This window comes from Schistocerca nitens, chromosome 8 (genome assembly GCF_023898315.1).
Source record: "Schistocerca nitens isolate TAMUIC-IGC-003100 chromosome 8, iqSchNite1.1, whole genome shotgun sequence".
In the NCBI taxonomy this organism is placed as follows: domain Eukaryota; kingdom Metazoa; phylum Arthropoda; class Insecta; order Orthoptera; family Acrididae; genus Schistocerca; species Schistocerca nitens.
The window spans coordinates 320,610,448-320,627,313 of NC_064621.1; the positions used below are offsets into that span (position 1 = coordinate 320,610,448).

At 40.0% G+C, this 16,866-nt stretch overlaps 1 protein-coding gene across 1 annotated transcript; it reads left to right on the forward strand.

Moving 5' to 3' along the window:
• Positions 1 to 12,422: 12,422 nt before the first annotated feature.
• Positions 12,423 to 16,428, forward strand: LOC126199231 (cuticle protein 21-like). Its single transcript, XM_049936023.1, has 2 exons — positions 12,423 to 12,457; positions 16,078 to 16,428. Exons 1-2 carry the CDS (start codon positions 12,446 to 12,448, stop codon positions 16,300 to 16,302), a joined length of 237 nt encoding a protein of 78 aa, XP_049791980.1. The 5' UTR covers positions 12,423 to 12,445; the 3' UTR covers positions 16,303 to 16,428.
• The last annotated feature ends 438 nt before the right edge of the window (positions 16,429 to 16,866 follow it).

Consider the following 16,866-nt stretch of genomic DNA (forward strand, 5'->3'; position numbering starts at 1 on the left):
TAATCTTGCTGCCACTAACCTGTATGTTTATATTGTTTACACTGCCAACTATAGCTTAACTATTATATTATCAAATTGTTCGTTTCTCTACATAACTATTTTTTTGTGTCTAATTATTTTTCCTCGTGTAGTTTTGTTATTATTTCTATTATCAACTTTTCGTTTCTCCACATAACTGTTTTCATCTTTAGTTATTTTTCTCGTGTAGTTTTGTTAATTACTACATAAGGTGGTCTCATTTCCACCCTTAATTGGCAACCCACCATCATACTTTGGTTGTTATACTCATAAGTGCAATTAATATCACGCTCTGCCGTTCCGTGCAGATTACTCCGGTTGTGTTTAGCGAAATTCCTTCCCCTGCCAGCCCACGGCTACTTCCAGAACCGTTGCAGACCACGCTGACCTTGGCCGCAGATCCCGTTGCCTCCCTGGGGACCCACCCCCTCCCCCTCCCGGCCGCTTTCACTGCACAAAACTGGGAGGACACTCCATCACCTCCCCCCCACCCCCCTCCCTTCACACGACTTCCGTATTCCTCATGCCAGACCCTCTTGTCACCGCTAACCACGACCGGCAAACACGGTCGGCAGCCTCCTCGGGCAATCAACACCCGAACGCACAAAGCTGCATATTGCACATGCAAATGTCCAGTCTCTGCCAGCTCACTTCGACGAGTTCAAATATGTATTTCAAACTGCTGATATACACGTAATACTTTTGTCAGAGACTTGGCTCAAACCAAGTATTCCTACAACTTCCGTAAACCTAGATGGCTATATCTTTCTCAGGCACGACAGATGCAACAGACGAGGGGGCGGAGAAGCGGCGTACATACGCTCTGATTTGTCACCTACAGTACTACACACATCCGACAACAATGTAGATAAACAAGAGGTATATATGTTCATAGAGATCAAATCCCTTAACAGAAAGTGCTTAATATGTGTCCTTTACAAACCTCCTAAAGTAGGCGGGTTCGCCTGCTTCGAAACTGCCCTCTCTAGTCTCGAATCGTCATATGAACATGTAATTACAGCAGGTGACACTAACATTAATTTTCTGCGCAATAGTCCTTCCACTGGGAAATTCAAGAGAATGCTTTCTTCCTCAAATATGACGCTACTTCAGCTGGCACCTACTCATCACACGACTACCAGCCACACTTTCATAGATATATTCGCAATGAAATCTCCAAACAGAATAATCCGCACCTCTCAAATATCTGCGCCCGGCATGTCTGCCCATGACATCATTTTCATGACGTATTCACTAGAATGTCCTAGAAAGAAACAAAAACTGTCTACATACCGAGACCTCAAACGCATAAATTTGCCTGAACTCGAATGTGAGGCACAAAAAATAGTTTGGGCGATGACCTCTACTCCCTCATGGACATAATCGACAAACTCCAGGATTTCACTAGTAAAATTACTCAACTATATGACAAATATGCTCCAATAAAGACCAGAAAAGTAAAAAGGCAACCTGCACCTTGGCTGACTGATGAACTAAAAGAGCTCATGGATCTCAGAAACGCTGCACATCGAGCATACAAGATACACCCTACACCTGAAAATCATACTGTTTACAAGCAGAAACGAAAAAAAGTCAGTCAAGCGGTGAGAAACGCTAAGCTCAGGCATGCCCGTACATTAGCTGACAATGGATGTAGACCAGCTATCCTGTGGAAAAATCTCCGCAGTCTCGGTTTGTGCAAAATAAAAGTTGCAGAAAATCCCATGGTCCAAGCTGAAGAACTAAACAGTTTCTTCACATTACCTACAACTACAATTGAACCGCAAAAAAAAAAAAAAAAAAAAAAAAAAAAAAAAAAAAAAAAAAAAATTCTATCTACAGCACGTCACTTGCAGTACTGTCAAGAAAGCCATAATGCGGATTAGATCAGCATCTACTGGACATGATGGCATCACTATCCAGATGGTAAAACTTATTATTGACCAACTACTGCCCTCTATAACAGACATATCGACGATTCATTAATCACAAGTGTTTTCCCTGAGGCCTGGAGACTGGGACAAATTAAGCCACTGCCTAAAAAGGACATCCCCACAGCACCCTCTGACTACCGTCCCATCTGCCTTCTTCCTGCACTATCAAAGGCCTTAGAATATATAGTTCATGACCAGCTCACCAACTACCTAACTACTAACAACCTACTAGACGAATACCAATCTGGTTTCCGTAAACATCGAAGCATAACATCCGCACTGATAAAGGTGACAGATGACCTGAAACTTGCCATGGACAGACAAGAAGCGACTATCATTTGCTTCTTAGATTTCAGCAAAGCATTTGATACTGTCGACTTCGACATCTTACTAGCCAAACTTAGCGGTCTAAATTTCTCACCAAGTGCAGTGCAGTGGTTTCGCTCATACATGACGTCTCGTCAGCAACGCGTCCTGTCTGGGAATATAAAATCACAATGGCGGCAGGTAGTGTCAGGCTTTCCCCAAGGCTCAGTATTAGGACCTATACTCTTCTCTCTGTATGTCAATGATGTGTCATCGGTTCTGACCTATTGCAAATAGCATATGTATGCTGATGACCTTCAGTTGCATCTAAGTGCGAAACCAAGCAATCTCAAGAAAGCTATTGAAAATTTCAATACTGACCTCGATGCACTGTCAAAATGGGCACAGGACATAGGTCTAAAACTAAACCCATCTAAAACCCAAGCGGTACTTGTTGGTCACTCTAAGCTCATTAGCCCAAAACATCGGGAATCCGTACCATCTCTTATCCTAAATGGAACAAATATTAACTTCTCTCCCTCAGCAAAGAGTTTGGGAGTTATAATAGATGAAAATCTAAATTGGACAGGGCACGTAACTGCAGTGTGCAAAAAAGCATCAGCATCCCTTCATGTCCTACAAAAATATAAAAAACTCTTCCCTTTCGATCTGAAAAAGAAATTAGTACAAACGCTTATACTCCCAATCTTTGACTACAGTGATATTATCCTACAAGGCGTCTCTCAGGAAAATTCGCGACGTCTAGAACTGGTCATGAATGCCTGCGTTCGATATATCTGTGACGTTCGACTTTTTGATCACATTTCACCAGCATAGGCAAAATTGTGCTGGCTGCGTGCAGACAAACGCAGAGATTCCCATACACTCTGTGTCATCTACTGCCTTATAAGTGTACACTGTCCCTCATATCTCTCCTCGTCCCGAACGCTCATGTCGGAACAACATGACAGAAACACACGTTCCCATTATAATAAAATCCTCTCTGTTCCACTGCATCGCTCAGTCACCTTCTCCAAGTCCTTTACAGTAGCAGGAATCACACTATGGAATAACCTCCCTCGTTATGTTAGAGAACTTAAAAACATGTCCGGCTTCAAAAAACAATGACGTATCTACTTAAGCAACAGTAATGTCTTCCTCTGTACATGAATGCACTTCACCTCATTACTTCCCCCTTTCCCCTCCTTAAATCTCCCTTCCCCAAAACTCGCTACACTAGTAAACATCTACTTTACACACCAAGATATTAATGTACATCTGCACAAATCTTCATTACTATTGCCAATTTTTCTCATGTTTATTATCATTATTTGATTTTTTACTGTTATTATTATTGCTTTTATAATGATCTGTATGTATAGCACCTGTTGTAAAATACTGCCAGCATTTACTTTATTAGGTCTTAGTCATGTTTATCATTATTATTTGACTTTTTTTACTGTTATTATTATTGCTTTTATCATAATCTGTATGTATAGCACCTGTTGTAAAATACTGCCAGCATTTATTTTATTAGGTCTTAGTCATGTTTATCATTATTATTTGAGTTTTTTTTACTGTTATTATTATTGCTTTTATCATAATCTGTATGTATAGCACCTGTTGTAAAAATACTGCCGCATTTACTTTATTAGGTCTTAGTCACTACTCTTTATTCATATTGTCACTAGAGTAATCTAATTTTCTCATTTAAACTATTGTCATGAGGTAACTCTGATGTGTGAAATACTGCATGTGTCGAACACTGGTCCGATGTAAGAGAGGGCCTGATGACCCTAATCCGATCAGGTTAAATAAATAAATAAAAAATAAATAAATAAATACTGACGTTGCCCAAAGGTAACAAACAAGAATTGTAAACAATTAATAATTCCTTGCGCGGTCGTATCTCGGATCAGAAATAACCAGCAGAGCGAGTGAAGACATCCACATAACGAGCATATTTCCCAATCGCGATAATTTATGTATAACATCTCCATACGTGAATGATTTGATAAAATCAGCCAGCCAGTTGTAGGTATAACGGCTTATTAACAATCCTTGACCGTGATTTCGACAACTGTAAAATTTCTTCAGAAGTACATGGACCTATTGTGGAAATTATTTACATCATAGTAAAAAGAGTTAACAAGATGTGAAGGTTGTACAAAATCACTGGATAAAAACATAATAAACAAAATGATTTACACCTGAAGCCACATATTAGTGACGACAAAATTTCAGAGCAAAGAAGCTTATGTCAAGTAAGAGGGTACGTGTGGCTATCAGAAAACCAAATAAAATCCATTAAAACACTCCCATTCGAGGTGGGCTAAGCATAAAAATTAAAAGGCAGTGAAACAGCCCGTATGTGGAAGGTGCCATGCTGCAACTGACAAAGTTGTTACAGTGCACGAAAGGAAACCCCGTTAGGTGGCGTATCTAGGCGAAAATATTTTTACGAAGCAAACAGATAAACTATCAATCACCATGTTGTATCAAGAAGGGACCGAGAAAAATTTTAGGTAAAGAAAGGGGGGAAGACGGGAGGTAGGGAGGAGGATGGGAAACTTTAACTTTCGATATAGTAAGTCGTTACACAAATGTTCCTTTACATGTAACATTAAATATTATCGAGAAAAACCTGCACCAACATAGAAAATATCTGAAATGCGAATTGACCAACTATAAAGTTTCTTACAGGACATTCCCACTTATTACTTCACCTTCAATTTTCACAAATTCTCTTGCCGCAGTCTTGGGACTCACTAAGTGGTGCATAATTGTAAATACTTTCAATGCAGCTCTGATCGACAATAATATCCTAGTGGAAAACTATATGTCCCATAGACGACTTCTGTTAATGACCAAATTTTACCTTACAAGATTTCACTGTGAGATCTCCCCCCCTCCCCTCACTTACTCGGCACAAGGCTTCCTGAGACCCAGGAACTTGTTCAGAGAACCTCTGACATAAGATAACCGAGACATCCAGGCAGGGATATACAAATTTCAATTAATTATATGAAAAGATACTATCCAGGAGATGGGAAAATACGCCACTTCGTCTGAGAACCCAAATTGGACATGGGTAAACTCACAGAGACTAATCAGCCATAAAGGCTGCGGTCAGCTTGTAGTCTGCATACGACAAAAGCTGATAGCAAGCTTGTTGGGTCCAGGGTAGTGAAGAATTTAGTCTTTCGAAACCACGAGAAACAGGAATGTAGATCAGTCAATGAAATGAACTCTAAAATTATCTTTCTATTCAATGCACGGTAATCTGTAACATGCCAAATTCCCCCACGTTCTTACGGAACCAAAAGTATGGGTGAGGAATACTGTGAGTGGGAAGGTCTATTGGTTCTTCCAATAAGCATTTCATCGATATCTGACTTGAATAGTTTCATTTTCGAAAGAGACGGCCTATATTTCAGAAGTATTGTCGGCAAGTTCCATCTTGTACTCGCTGAATTTACAGACTCTAAAACATCAGCAAACACATCCGTTTATGCCCAGCTATGCGCCCTGCTCAGACGACAGATCACTAAAATTATCTTTGTCTTGTTCCTTTGTTTCCGTGACCGTCTCAACCTGCGCCATTGTTTCCTGAGAACAGCAACAAAATTCGAAAGTTCTCACACTAGCGGAACGGAATGAAAAATTCCATCCCCTCCATTTAATAGTAAGGCTCTTTTGTTGGATAAGGGCAGAACAAGGAATGACAGGAAAAGCTAACCGACGTGCTACCTTCTCTTTACACTTCCAAGTGAAGCTCTTCATCCTCAGTTTAATAGTGTAATGGTGAAATCTCCGAAAACATGCAGTTTACCGTAGTTGGCCACCATAGAGTTTCCTACATCAGTACACAGTGGGGTGAAACCGGCACAGTGCTTGGCACCTGTGAAACCACTATTCAGCAATTAGTGATAATGAGATTACCATGTCAAGTGGGCCACCAGCTGGTTGTTTCTTCACTCTAAGGCAAATAAATTCAACAGGAGAAATAGGTGATGTCCCTATCCAATTACACACTAAAGGTCTACTCAATGTAAATTTCCCCCTATTTCTAACCTCTAGTCAGTCAGTATTCTCCCAGTTCCATGGCTTGACGCCTGGATAATTGCGTTTAAAACTGACCATAGCTCCCACTTCTGTGACACTACACGGCGACCTATTGCCTGTAATGTGACCTTTATCTAGGCGCCTATCCCTGTCTTTGCCTTTCGCTTCGTATTCGCATGACGGACGAACTCCACCTGCTGTAAAACACCTTTTAAATCAGCAAATGACTGTGGTCTTGCCACTAACAGCAACCTACACATATCCGTTGGACTTAACCCTTCGAGAATTTTGTTGATAACCTCTGCTCCGCTGTACAGTAAACACAGCGCCTTTAGAAATAGCATGCAAAGGGTTCCCCAGTTTACTGCACCAGCCTGTAGCGCATTTGCACTAATTCCTGCAGTGCCAAAAGAGGTATGAGTTCCATCCACAAATACCGGAGTTTCTGGCAGTAGAAAGAAAGAAATACTGAACCATGGGAGCATTTTGGACCTCTATAGTAAATAACGAGAAAATTTACTGAAGATTACTAATGCAAAATCCAACAGAAAGTGACTTTCTCAAAAAACATTACAACAAAATACAAACTTCCCGTTTTTTCTTTATTCATAGACTTTATTTTACTGCATATATGAGCCGTAAAAGATTTAAAACATGAAAGTTTTTTATATAGTGTTGTAATGCTAATTTTGCACGCTTGTTTAGAATAGCATTCGTCAGAGTGAGTTGAAGATATCTAAATACGTGTTTAATACCTAGATGATAGCGTTTCGAGGATCAAAACAAGATTTTAACTTCTTTAAAATCACTACCATCCACCAACATTTCGAAGCATTTAGAGCTTGCCTAGTATCGTTTGTGTCTTTGCCTCTTTCCTGTTATCAGGAATACTTTAGGAGAATATTTCGGTTGGGCGCTGCTATCCCGAAGCGTCCTGCTGTCATTAGTGCATGATCCTTGAAGCTATGATGCGTGAAATTTTTCCGAGAGTGTTAATAATTTTGTGTGCAAAATATTGACACATCAGATGAAAAAATTTGATAATCTCAGAAATGACATGATATGAATTTTTGGAACATAAAACAAAAATACTGTCACTGAATGCACTGACATCATCTGAGTACCACCCGAAACTGTTGCCAAACTATTTTTGGTACAAATGCAACTACATTACATAGAGTGTGTGGTTTTGAGTATTTCTTAAACCACTGGCAGACACAATCAGTACCACTCCTGTGTGGAATGATTAAAGTTTGACGTTCACTAGACGTAAAGACAATTATAACATATGAAGTTTCTTGATTAAATTGTAATATACCGTTACAACTGATTCATCGATAGTGTAAGTGAAATAATTCTTCCTTTTGTCTCAAATGGAGTTTCCTTTTAAATCTGAAACATGTAGTTACCATTTTGATGCATTGTTTGCTGCTATTCTAAAATGTTATTAGAAACGTTGTGTTTCGTAGAATATGAGCAAATAGTTGATCAGCTAATGTGACTGATACACAGTGGTCATGTTCAACAGCATATAGTCTTTAAAAATAAGTAAACATCAAAATGGAAAGACTTAGTAGCTCCTTTAAACTAAATAAATTTGTTGCTTGTTATTACTACATTTACAGATATTCTTGATATTAAAAGCGTTAAACTTATGTTGTTTGCTATTACAGTGGAGATGATTTGCATTTTGTGGGATATCAAGTATCTTGGTAACGCCAATTGTAACGGAATCCTAGGTAACATATTGTAGTCTGACTTTACATTGTAATTACAACTTTTCATGTTTTGTATATCTGTTATTAAAAAACAATATCTTCTTAAACAAAATTTTTAGTGAAATTGTTTCTATTTAATTCTCTTTTTTATAGAATCTGTAAAAAATGCACATGAAATGAAAGCTGGTTATTATCGGAACAAAATAAATCCCTTCTCCTCTGAACACTTGTGTCAGACACTTCTAAATATTATGACATCTCTCACCTTTAGTACTTCCTTCATCAGTTTATATCACTCATTACAAAACTTATGCAAAGAACTGATTTTGAAGTATTATGTGCATAAAGTTTTGAGTACACACTATGTGCATCAAAAACATATATATCGAGGTTGCACAATACAAACAAAATGTCAGTTTGTCTAGATGCTATACTACATTATGTATTGTGGTCTGACAGTTCACTCTAGGGTCAAGGGAATGAGCAAATGAAGAAATGTTGTACATTTGTTGCTGTTGTGAACTTCACTCTGGAGACTAAATTGATGCTGTGTTCGAAGCTACACTGTACTGTGAAAATATCTTCATTTCTTGTTATCTGCTACACCCTAGTGTATTAGAATTTGCTTTTAGAAGTCAAACCTCTTTTCTGATTCTAATTTAAGCCCACACGCCTACCTACATTGACGAATTATAAAATCCTACATGTGCAGAAAGCGTCCAGTCACCTTAGCCTTAATTTGAGCCAAGTTATGTGATAAATTGCTTTTCTCCTCAACTACATCCATTCTTCACTAGGTATTTGACCTACCGGTAATATTTTTAGCATTCTACACTAGCACCACATTTCAAAATCTTCTATTGTCTTCTTGTCAGAATTGATTATCATCCTTGTTTCACTACTGTAGGAGGCCACATTCCAGGTAAATACACTCATAAAATATTTTATACAACTGAAATATGTTTTTCATTAACGCTTTTATTATTATAGCCTCCTTCGGCTATTGTAAGTTATTTTGCAAGCCAAATAGCAAAACCAACGTTCTGCATTCACTGTGTTATTTCATAACCTGTTTCCGTCAGCATCTCCTAATTTTGTATGACTGGACTCAATTATTCTTGTTTCAAGTTTGACTATATTCAGATCATAACACCTTTTGAAGGCACTATCTATTTTGTCCAACTGCTCTTTGAATTTCCATTGCCCTCTCTGACAGAAATACACTGTCACCATTAAACCTCATTATTTTTATTTATTCTTCTCGAAGTTTAACTCCCTTTCCAAATATCTCCTTAGTGCTTTTACTGCTTGCTCAGTGTACAGATTGAATATCATTAGGGATAAAGAGCAACCTGTCTGATTCCCCTCTCAACTAATGCTTCCCTTTTATGTTCTTGAATACTTATAACAGCTGTCTGGCGTTTATAAAAACCTTAGAGACCTTTCAGTTCCTGCTTTTTATCTGCCCCTACTCCAGAACTGCAAAGAGAGTGGTGCAGTTTAAATTGTCAAAAGCTTTCTCTAAATCTACTTTCTTCAGTCTATCTTCTTAGGTAGACTCTTGTGTTATTACATGTCCCTGGAACCCAAACTATCTGTAGTTATGACGAGAGGAGAGATATTTCGCCTTAGACACTTCGTCCGAGATCCACATTTGTATAGTTTTGAGCTACCTTGAAATCATGAAGAAGGTATTTAAAAAGATTATAGCAGACCGAATACAGCGGAATAAGATCAGATACACTCACATAAAAATAAAAAAAATTAAAATCAAGATTTCTGATCATATGTGGAAACATGATTGGATCAAAACGCATTTTGTTCAGTGAACTTGGTTCAAAACGTACTAAGAACAATTTAAGAAATTAAATGCCCTCCTTATGCATCGGTAAATGATTTCAATCATAGCTAATTCTGGAATATATTCTAAATACCTAGGTCCTGCTGTCGAGTATTGAGACATATTTCATTTGTTTGGGAACGAAACGTTTCTTTCAGTCCCTGTAAAATTATGGTCTGTAGGCTTAAAACGAGTTGAAATGATGCTGAAGAAATTTTTCTATTAATAGTACTTTTAAACATATCATTGTATTACAATTTGAGAAGGATAAAAATAGCGCGACTCGCATATTCAGGAGTTTACATGCTTAGGCGAAAGTCGGGAAAGAGTGGGCACTTAGTATTTAACTCTCAGATCGAGTGGATGAGAAAGTTAAAAAAAACTTCTGTTATAATGGGCGATTGCTGGTTTATTTAGGAACAACATATATCAGTTACAGCTGCTTAACTTTTAAAACAAATGTCAACATAGGTAAGACAATGCTGTTTCGTACTCTTAGCTGTATCGTCTGGTAAGAGTACGTTATATCTAACCAAAGACAACACACTAACATAAATCATAAGAAAATATACCATGTCCTCCATAATCTGTGCACACTTAATACAGTCTTCCGTGATGGGCTCCTTGTAGACTTTCCCACACCCTGAGCAATTCAAAACATCAGGTCTCTTCTTGGATTTGATCCTGGTTGACCCTGAAGATGATGGTGTGGTTAAGTCCAGACTAGCCCTAGAGATTCTTCGTCTTTCGTTATTGGTATTTAGTCCTGTTTAACAGGTTTTTATAGCAGTGCATACTTGTACGGAGGCTCGGACCAAATCTCGAATTTTTTTCCCATTTTCTTCTATGTTGTGGGTCAATGATATTTTGTTAGTGGATAAATGCTGTACTGGCCTACACCTGATTGCACACGAGCATTCTGAACTTCACTTGCGTTACGTTCTTGATTTTTTCCTGGTGACTGCACAGAAAAATCATCTGTCACAGAGCAGCAACATTTGTCCACGGGCTCCTGTACAACTCGTTCACCTTCTTCAGTTGTTGGAAGCTGATTTCTGATGTAGCAATGTCTTCCGCTGTGAAAACATCCGGACTGAACGGGAGTATTCCCTTTGACTAGAAGAATTTCTCAGCTGTTTGGATTGCAGCTACTCTAGAATATGCAGCTCAAAATAAAGCACTCGCATCCGTCTGCCTAATGGGCCTTCCTGGACTAGTAACCTTTAGAAACTAAAAGGGAGGGGAGGGAGGAATTAAGAGTACGCTTGGGGTCTTTCCCACTATCTTAACCGATGCGCCACACAATTCAAAAAAATATCACAAATGGCAGTCACTGCTTGGTTCCACTGTTTGCCGTGACGTGGTTTGTTCCTTACAGAACAGTGATTTTTTTTTTTGAAAACTAATTTTATTTCCTAGTGGAACCTCAGATAGTGATTATTGCTTACGATAGACATCTTACAGATTACATAATTTGAAACAAAAACTTATGTTTTTGTACTATAACCAATTAATCTAGCGCAACTCTTCAACGTAACATTTGATGGGGTCACTATAGAAGCAACAACGGAATGTAGCTTTTCGTTGTCGGTCAGTATTATCACTGTAGAGAAAATGCTACTGCGAACTCTTACCACACGCATGCTCTTACCGACCTCACTCTACAGATGATATTTAAGAAGGATCGACAAGTTTCTACTTTTGGCTTTATAGTAGGAACAATTCTGGAAATTGTGTGAAGCAATTTAGAAAAACTACGGGAAACAATATTCACGATGGCTAGATGAATACTGGAACCTTCATCGTCCCGAATACACGGCCAGTCCACTTAAATGATGTTCACTCATTCGGTTTATTCCTAGCGCACAACACTCTTTTGCAAAGAAGTTATTTAACACTTTAAAAGGATACTCCTTACTTTTCATTAATTTCTGTCTACCAGTCACTGCATCAGTATACACACATCACTTCTTAAATTCGACACTATACATGCCGCCAGCTGACATCAGTCAGTTTGATCCCTGACGAAGATGACGGAGGTATTCATCGAAAGCTTGGGATGTTATCCAAATTTGACGCGGCAAGTAAACCGAGAACTTTTTATGCGATAGTGACGATGTTTGTTTTCCATTTTGTACACCGCAACTTCCCATTTGCTAGACTAAAAAGATGAATCAGCATCCCCTTACAATGAATGACTTGTTGAAGTGTCAGTATAGTACATTGTACTCGTTGTTGACCTTCGGTTAGAATGACCTTCCGTTACATATGATAATGTGTCGTGAAGGATAAATTACACAAGAATGAACGACGGTACGCGAGTAGCTCGGGCCTTATCCTTGGCATCATTGGGCGTTGCATCAGGTGTTCGGGCGAATCCTTGGCCAGCGCACAGAGAGAGCGCCGAGTCCTCAGCAGTATTCGGGGCGATGCCCCTCTAACGTAACTTGGCTGGACGTGCCCTGGCTACGGGCCGCGAGCCGGCGCTAGGGCCTCCATATAAAAGCCCGCAGCGCGCTTCGGGAGACACTGTGCCGTCCCCTTCTGACACGCCGTCAACAGCCATGTTCAAGCAGGTGAGTGTCACGCTGAAATCATTTGTCAGTCCTTCTGGTCACCATTCCTCACTGATCTGAGTGCAAGCCTACGAATCAGCATGGGTTCTGGCGAGGGAGGCCGTTGCAAGACTCACTGCGGAAGTCGTAGACTTCTGAATGAACAATAAGAAAAAAACTGTTCACTGCTTCCACTGTCAGTATGACGACCTACATGGATCTGTGGTTAGATTCAATGCGGACGTCTCGTACAAAAGCGCTGCCTCCTGTACGCGTTTTAATTATTTTTGCGCCATATACGCGAGGCAGTTCGTGTATTAATGTTCGTTTGGTCGCGAAAAGGAAACCAAAATAAAAATCCGATGAAGCTTTGCTGCTAAGTCCCTGTGCGCGCTCGATTCCAAATTCTACCTTCGAGGTCTTTTCGTGAGATAATCGTTGGAAGAAGCAATGTATTGGTTGACTCAAGTGAAGAGTAACTGAAATAATGCTGAAACTTACCACATGTCACTATTGTAATCTCATCAATATATTTGAAATCTATTGAAAAAATTTATACATATAATACTAAAAGCAGGAAATAGTTATTTAAATAAAAGTTATTAATGCAGCACGTCTTTAATTGGACTAAAAAGATATAGAGTAATTTCTGCTATAATCATACAAAATTCTAACCCAGTACATGCAGTTATGAAGATTTGTAATTGAGAGATTTTAATAGATAACTAATACATTAATAGTTCACCTACTTACCTCTACACTACTTACTGATGGATGAATAGTTCACCTCGCTCTACTACCTTTTGCAGGCGCCCCAGGTTTTTGTTGTAAGCCTCACAAGCATTGCGATAGTTGTTAAAAACACACAATTCACGTAAGTCTGCTGAAAGCTGTGGCTAGTAGTGGACCCTTAGACAGTCACAGTCGATTAATAGTTAATAGCAAAATGATTTTCAACTTAATCTATTCTATCGCAACTTAACTGGATCTGTGGCGTATTCCCGGAGGGGTAGTGTGGGGAACACGTCAGCATTTGTGTAAGCGCGCTTGGGAAACCACCTAAAAACTACACTGAAACCACCCGATATACCAATCGGTAATCTGTTGCGAGGACTCGATCTCGGTCTCCTTTACGTTACTGTCTAGCTACCTAGCCCGTAAACAGGTTTTGCTATGGGGAATGTAATATACATAGGGATATAACAGGAGCTACCATTCGAAGCCGGCCGCGGTGGCCTAGCGGTTCTAGGCGCTCAGTCCGGAACCGCGCGACTGCTACGGTCGCAGGTTCGAATCCTGCCTCGGGCATGGATGTGTGTGATGTCCTTAGGTTAGTTAGGTTTAAGTGGTTCTAAGTTCTAGGGGACTGATGACCACAGATGTTAAGTCCCATAGTGCTCAGAGTCATTTGAACCATTCAAAGCAGAAAAATCTAGTAAACATGGTCTCCGAAATGGATAACGTAAGAGTTATCAGCTGTTCTTCATCTTCAGTACTGTAAAACAAATCTCTTCTGCTGCAACCTCTTCGCGTTCGTGGTTTTAGGATGAGGTATTTGCTGTGTACAAATTCGTGCAAAATGGTAAGGAGAGTTGGGCTACAGAATGGTACGGCAGCTGTCGTCGTAGGAAAGCTGGACAGGAGCAGAAGTGATTGGCGAACAAGTTAACACAACAAATACAAGACTTCCTTAAATTTTATTGCTCCAAGTGAACTCATTACAATTGAGCAGCTAGGACTTGAGTTCAGCTCATACATGAGCAATTAGGATGACACTCGATGTCCTATGAACGAACACAGGTGTCGTAGCGTAGTGGCTACAAGTGCACGTGGGACGTCGAACAGAAGCCTGCAATTCCATTACCAGCAGTTTAATGTCGTTCGAGTGGTATCAGTATGCGGTAATACAGTGTTACGACCCAAAACAAGGAAAGAAAAATGTCCGTTGAACAAGGCCTCTAAAGTGCATACCCTCGTATCTATGGACACTTGTTCATATTCACTATATGAAATACATCTCTCCTATTGAACAACTGCTCGTAGCTTTTGAGCTAAGCACTTCAATGGCCATTTTACTAGACTTCTTTGCTTCTAATGATTGCTCCTGTCATAACCCCGCATACCGATTATTCCTCCTGGGGCATCATGCATGTATTGACGATGTACCTACGAGTTGGTATATCAAAATAAATAACAAACTGGTATTTTAAAATAAGTAAGAAACTAAAAGAGAGATTTGACAGCCGTCGAGTAGAACAGAAGTCATATCTGGCGCTCCGCAAGGTAGTGTCATAGGTCCTCTGCTGTTCCTGATTTACATAAATGATCTAGGTGATAATCTGAGCAGCCCCCTTAGATTGTTTGCAGATGACGCTGTAATTTACCGTCTAGTAAAATCATAAGACGATCAGCTCCAATTACAAAATGATCTAGAGAAAATTTCATTATGGTGCGAAAAGAGGCAATTGGCACTAAACAAAGAAAAGTCCGGCGTCATCAACATGGGTACTAAAAGAAATCCGATATATTTTGGGTATACGATAAATCGAAAAAATCTAATGGCTGTCAATTCGACCAAATACCTATGAATTAGAATTGCGAGCAACTTATATGGTTCAAATGGCTCTGAGCACTATGGGACTTAACATCTGTGGTCATCAGACCCCTTGAACTTAGAACTACTTAAACCTAACTAACCTAAGGAGAACACACACATCCATGCCCGAGGCAGGATTCGAACCTGCGACCAACTTAAATTGGAAAGACCACATAGATAATATTGTGGGGAGGGCGAAACAAAGACTGAGCATTGTTGGCAGAATACGTAGAAGATGCGACAAACCCACTAAAGAGAGAGCCTTCATTACACTTGTCCGTCCTCATCTGGAATACTGCTGCGCGGTGTGGGATCCTTACCACGTAGGATTGACGGAGTACATCGAAAAAGTGCTAAGAATTGGAGTTCGTTTCGTGTTATCGCGCAATTGGGATGAAAGTATCACTGATATGATACGCGAGTTGGAGTGGCAGTCACTGAAACAAAGGCGGTTTTCTTTGGGGCGAGATATATTTACGAAATTTCAATTATCAACTTTCTCTTCCGAATGCGAAAATATTTAGTTGATACCCACCTACGTAGGGAGAAATGATCATTATAATCAAATAAGAGAAATCAGAGCTCCAACGGAAAGATTTAGGTGTTCCTTTTTCCTACGAAGTATTCGAGAGTTGAATGATTGAGAAGTAGTAAGAAAATTATTCGATGAACCTTCTGCCAAGCACTTAAGTGTCAATTGCAGAGTAACCATGTAGATGTAGATTTAGAATTTAAGCCTTTTAGCCGTTATGTCCTTCTGAAGCCCTATATAGAAAATACCAATGTTTAAGACCTCTCTCCTTCCCAAAATCAAGCATGCAGTACCCATGTGCGTTCCATGATTTTCAAGTTCACGTGTTGTCAAAATCCGAAATCCTTTGTCTTAATTCCTACATTTCACTAGGCTTCTTAGGGAGGTACTGTCCGTCATACCCTTCTCGCAACATTATCCTTTCTTCCTGCAGAACTAATATCATGTAGCTCGATGCTCGCCTCCTCCTCCCGACTGTACCCACGATTAGCGTGCTCTTACCTGTTGTTGCAGCTGATCGTCGTCCTGGCCGTGGTGGCCGCCTGCCTGGCCGCCCCCGGACCCAAGCCGGCCCCCGGTCTGCTGGCCAGCTACGTGGCCGCTGCCCCGGTCGCATACACCGCCCCCGCCGTCGCCGCCCCCGTCGCCTACACCGCTGCCTACACCGCCCCCGTGGCATACGCCGCTCCGTACGCCGCATATGCCGCTCTGCCCTACAGAGCTGCATTCTATGGATGAAAACGATGTCTTCACTGCGACCATCTGGCCACTTCTGCAGCAAACAGCAGACATTGAAAAGAATCTGACATAAAATGTGGACTGCGAAAACTAAGTTGTAAAGAATAAATACAATCACGAACAGTTGTTTTTGAGTCGTTTAGTAACCTGTAACCTTTGTGATCATTTGGACTGAATGCTGTGCCGCAGAGTTTAATATTTTTTAATGAAAGCTGGCGCACAACATGATGTGCCTAAAAAGCGCATTTAATCAAAATTAATTCAACGACACATGCTTCATCTGGTGTGAGGTGGTAATCTTCAAATTATTAGCTTCTATGGCTAACAATTTCTTATCTCAAACTGTGACAAGTTGTTCAAAATGGAAAACTAAGTTCCAGGAGATGAAAGCATCGTATTAAGTGTTGCCGAGCGAAAATTCCGAGACTAACCATTGCAAGTGTTTTAGAATTCTACGATAAGATCCCGTTTGAAGAAATGCAAGTAGTTTCGCATAATAGTTGGGCAATCTAGTTGGTATCTCGTGTAATCTTGAGTCCTCTCCACTACTATGTGATAGTAGTT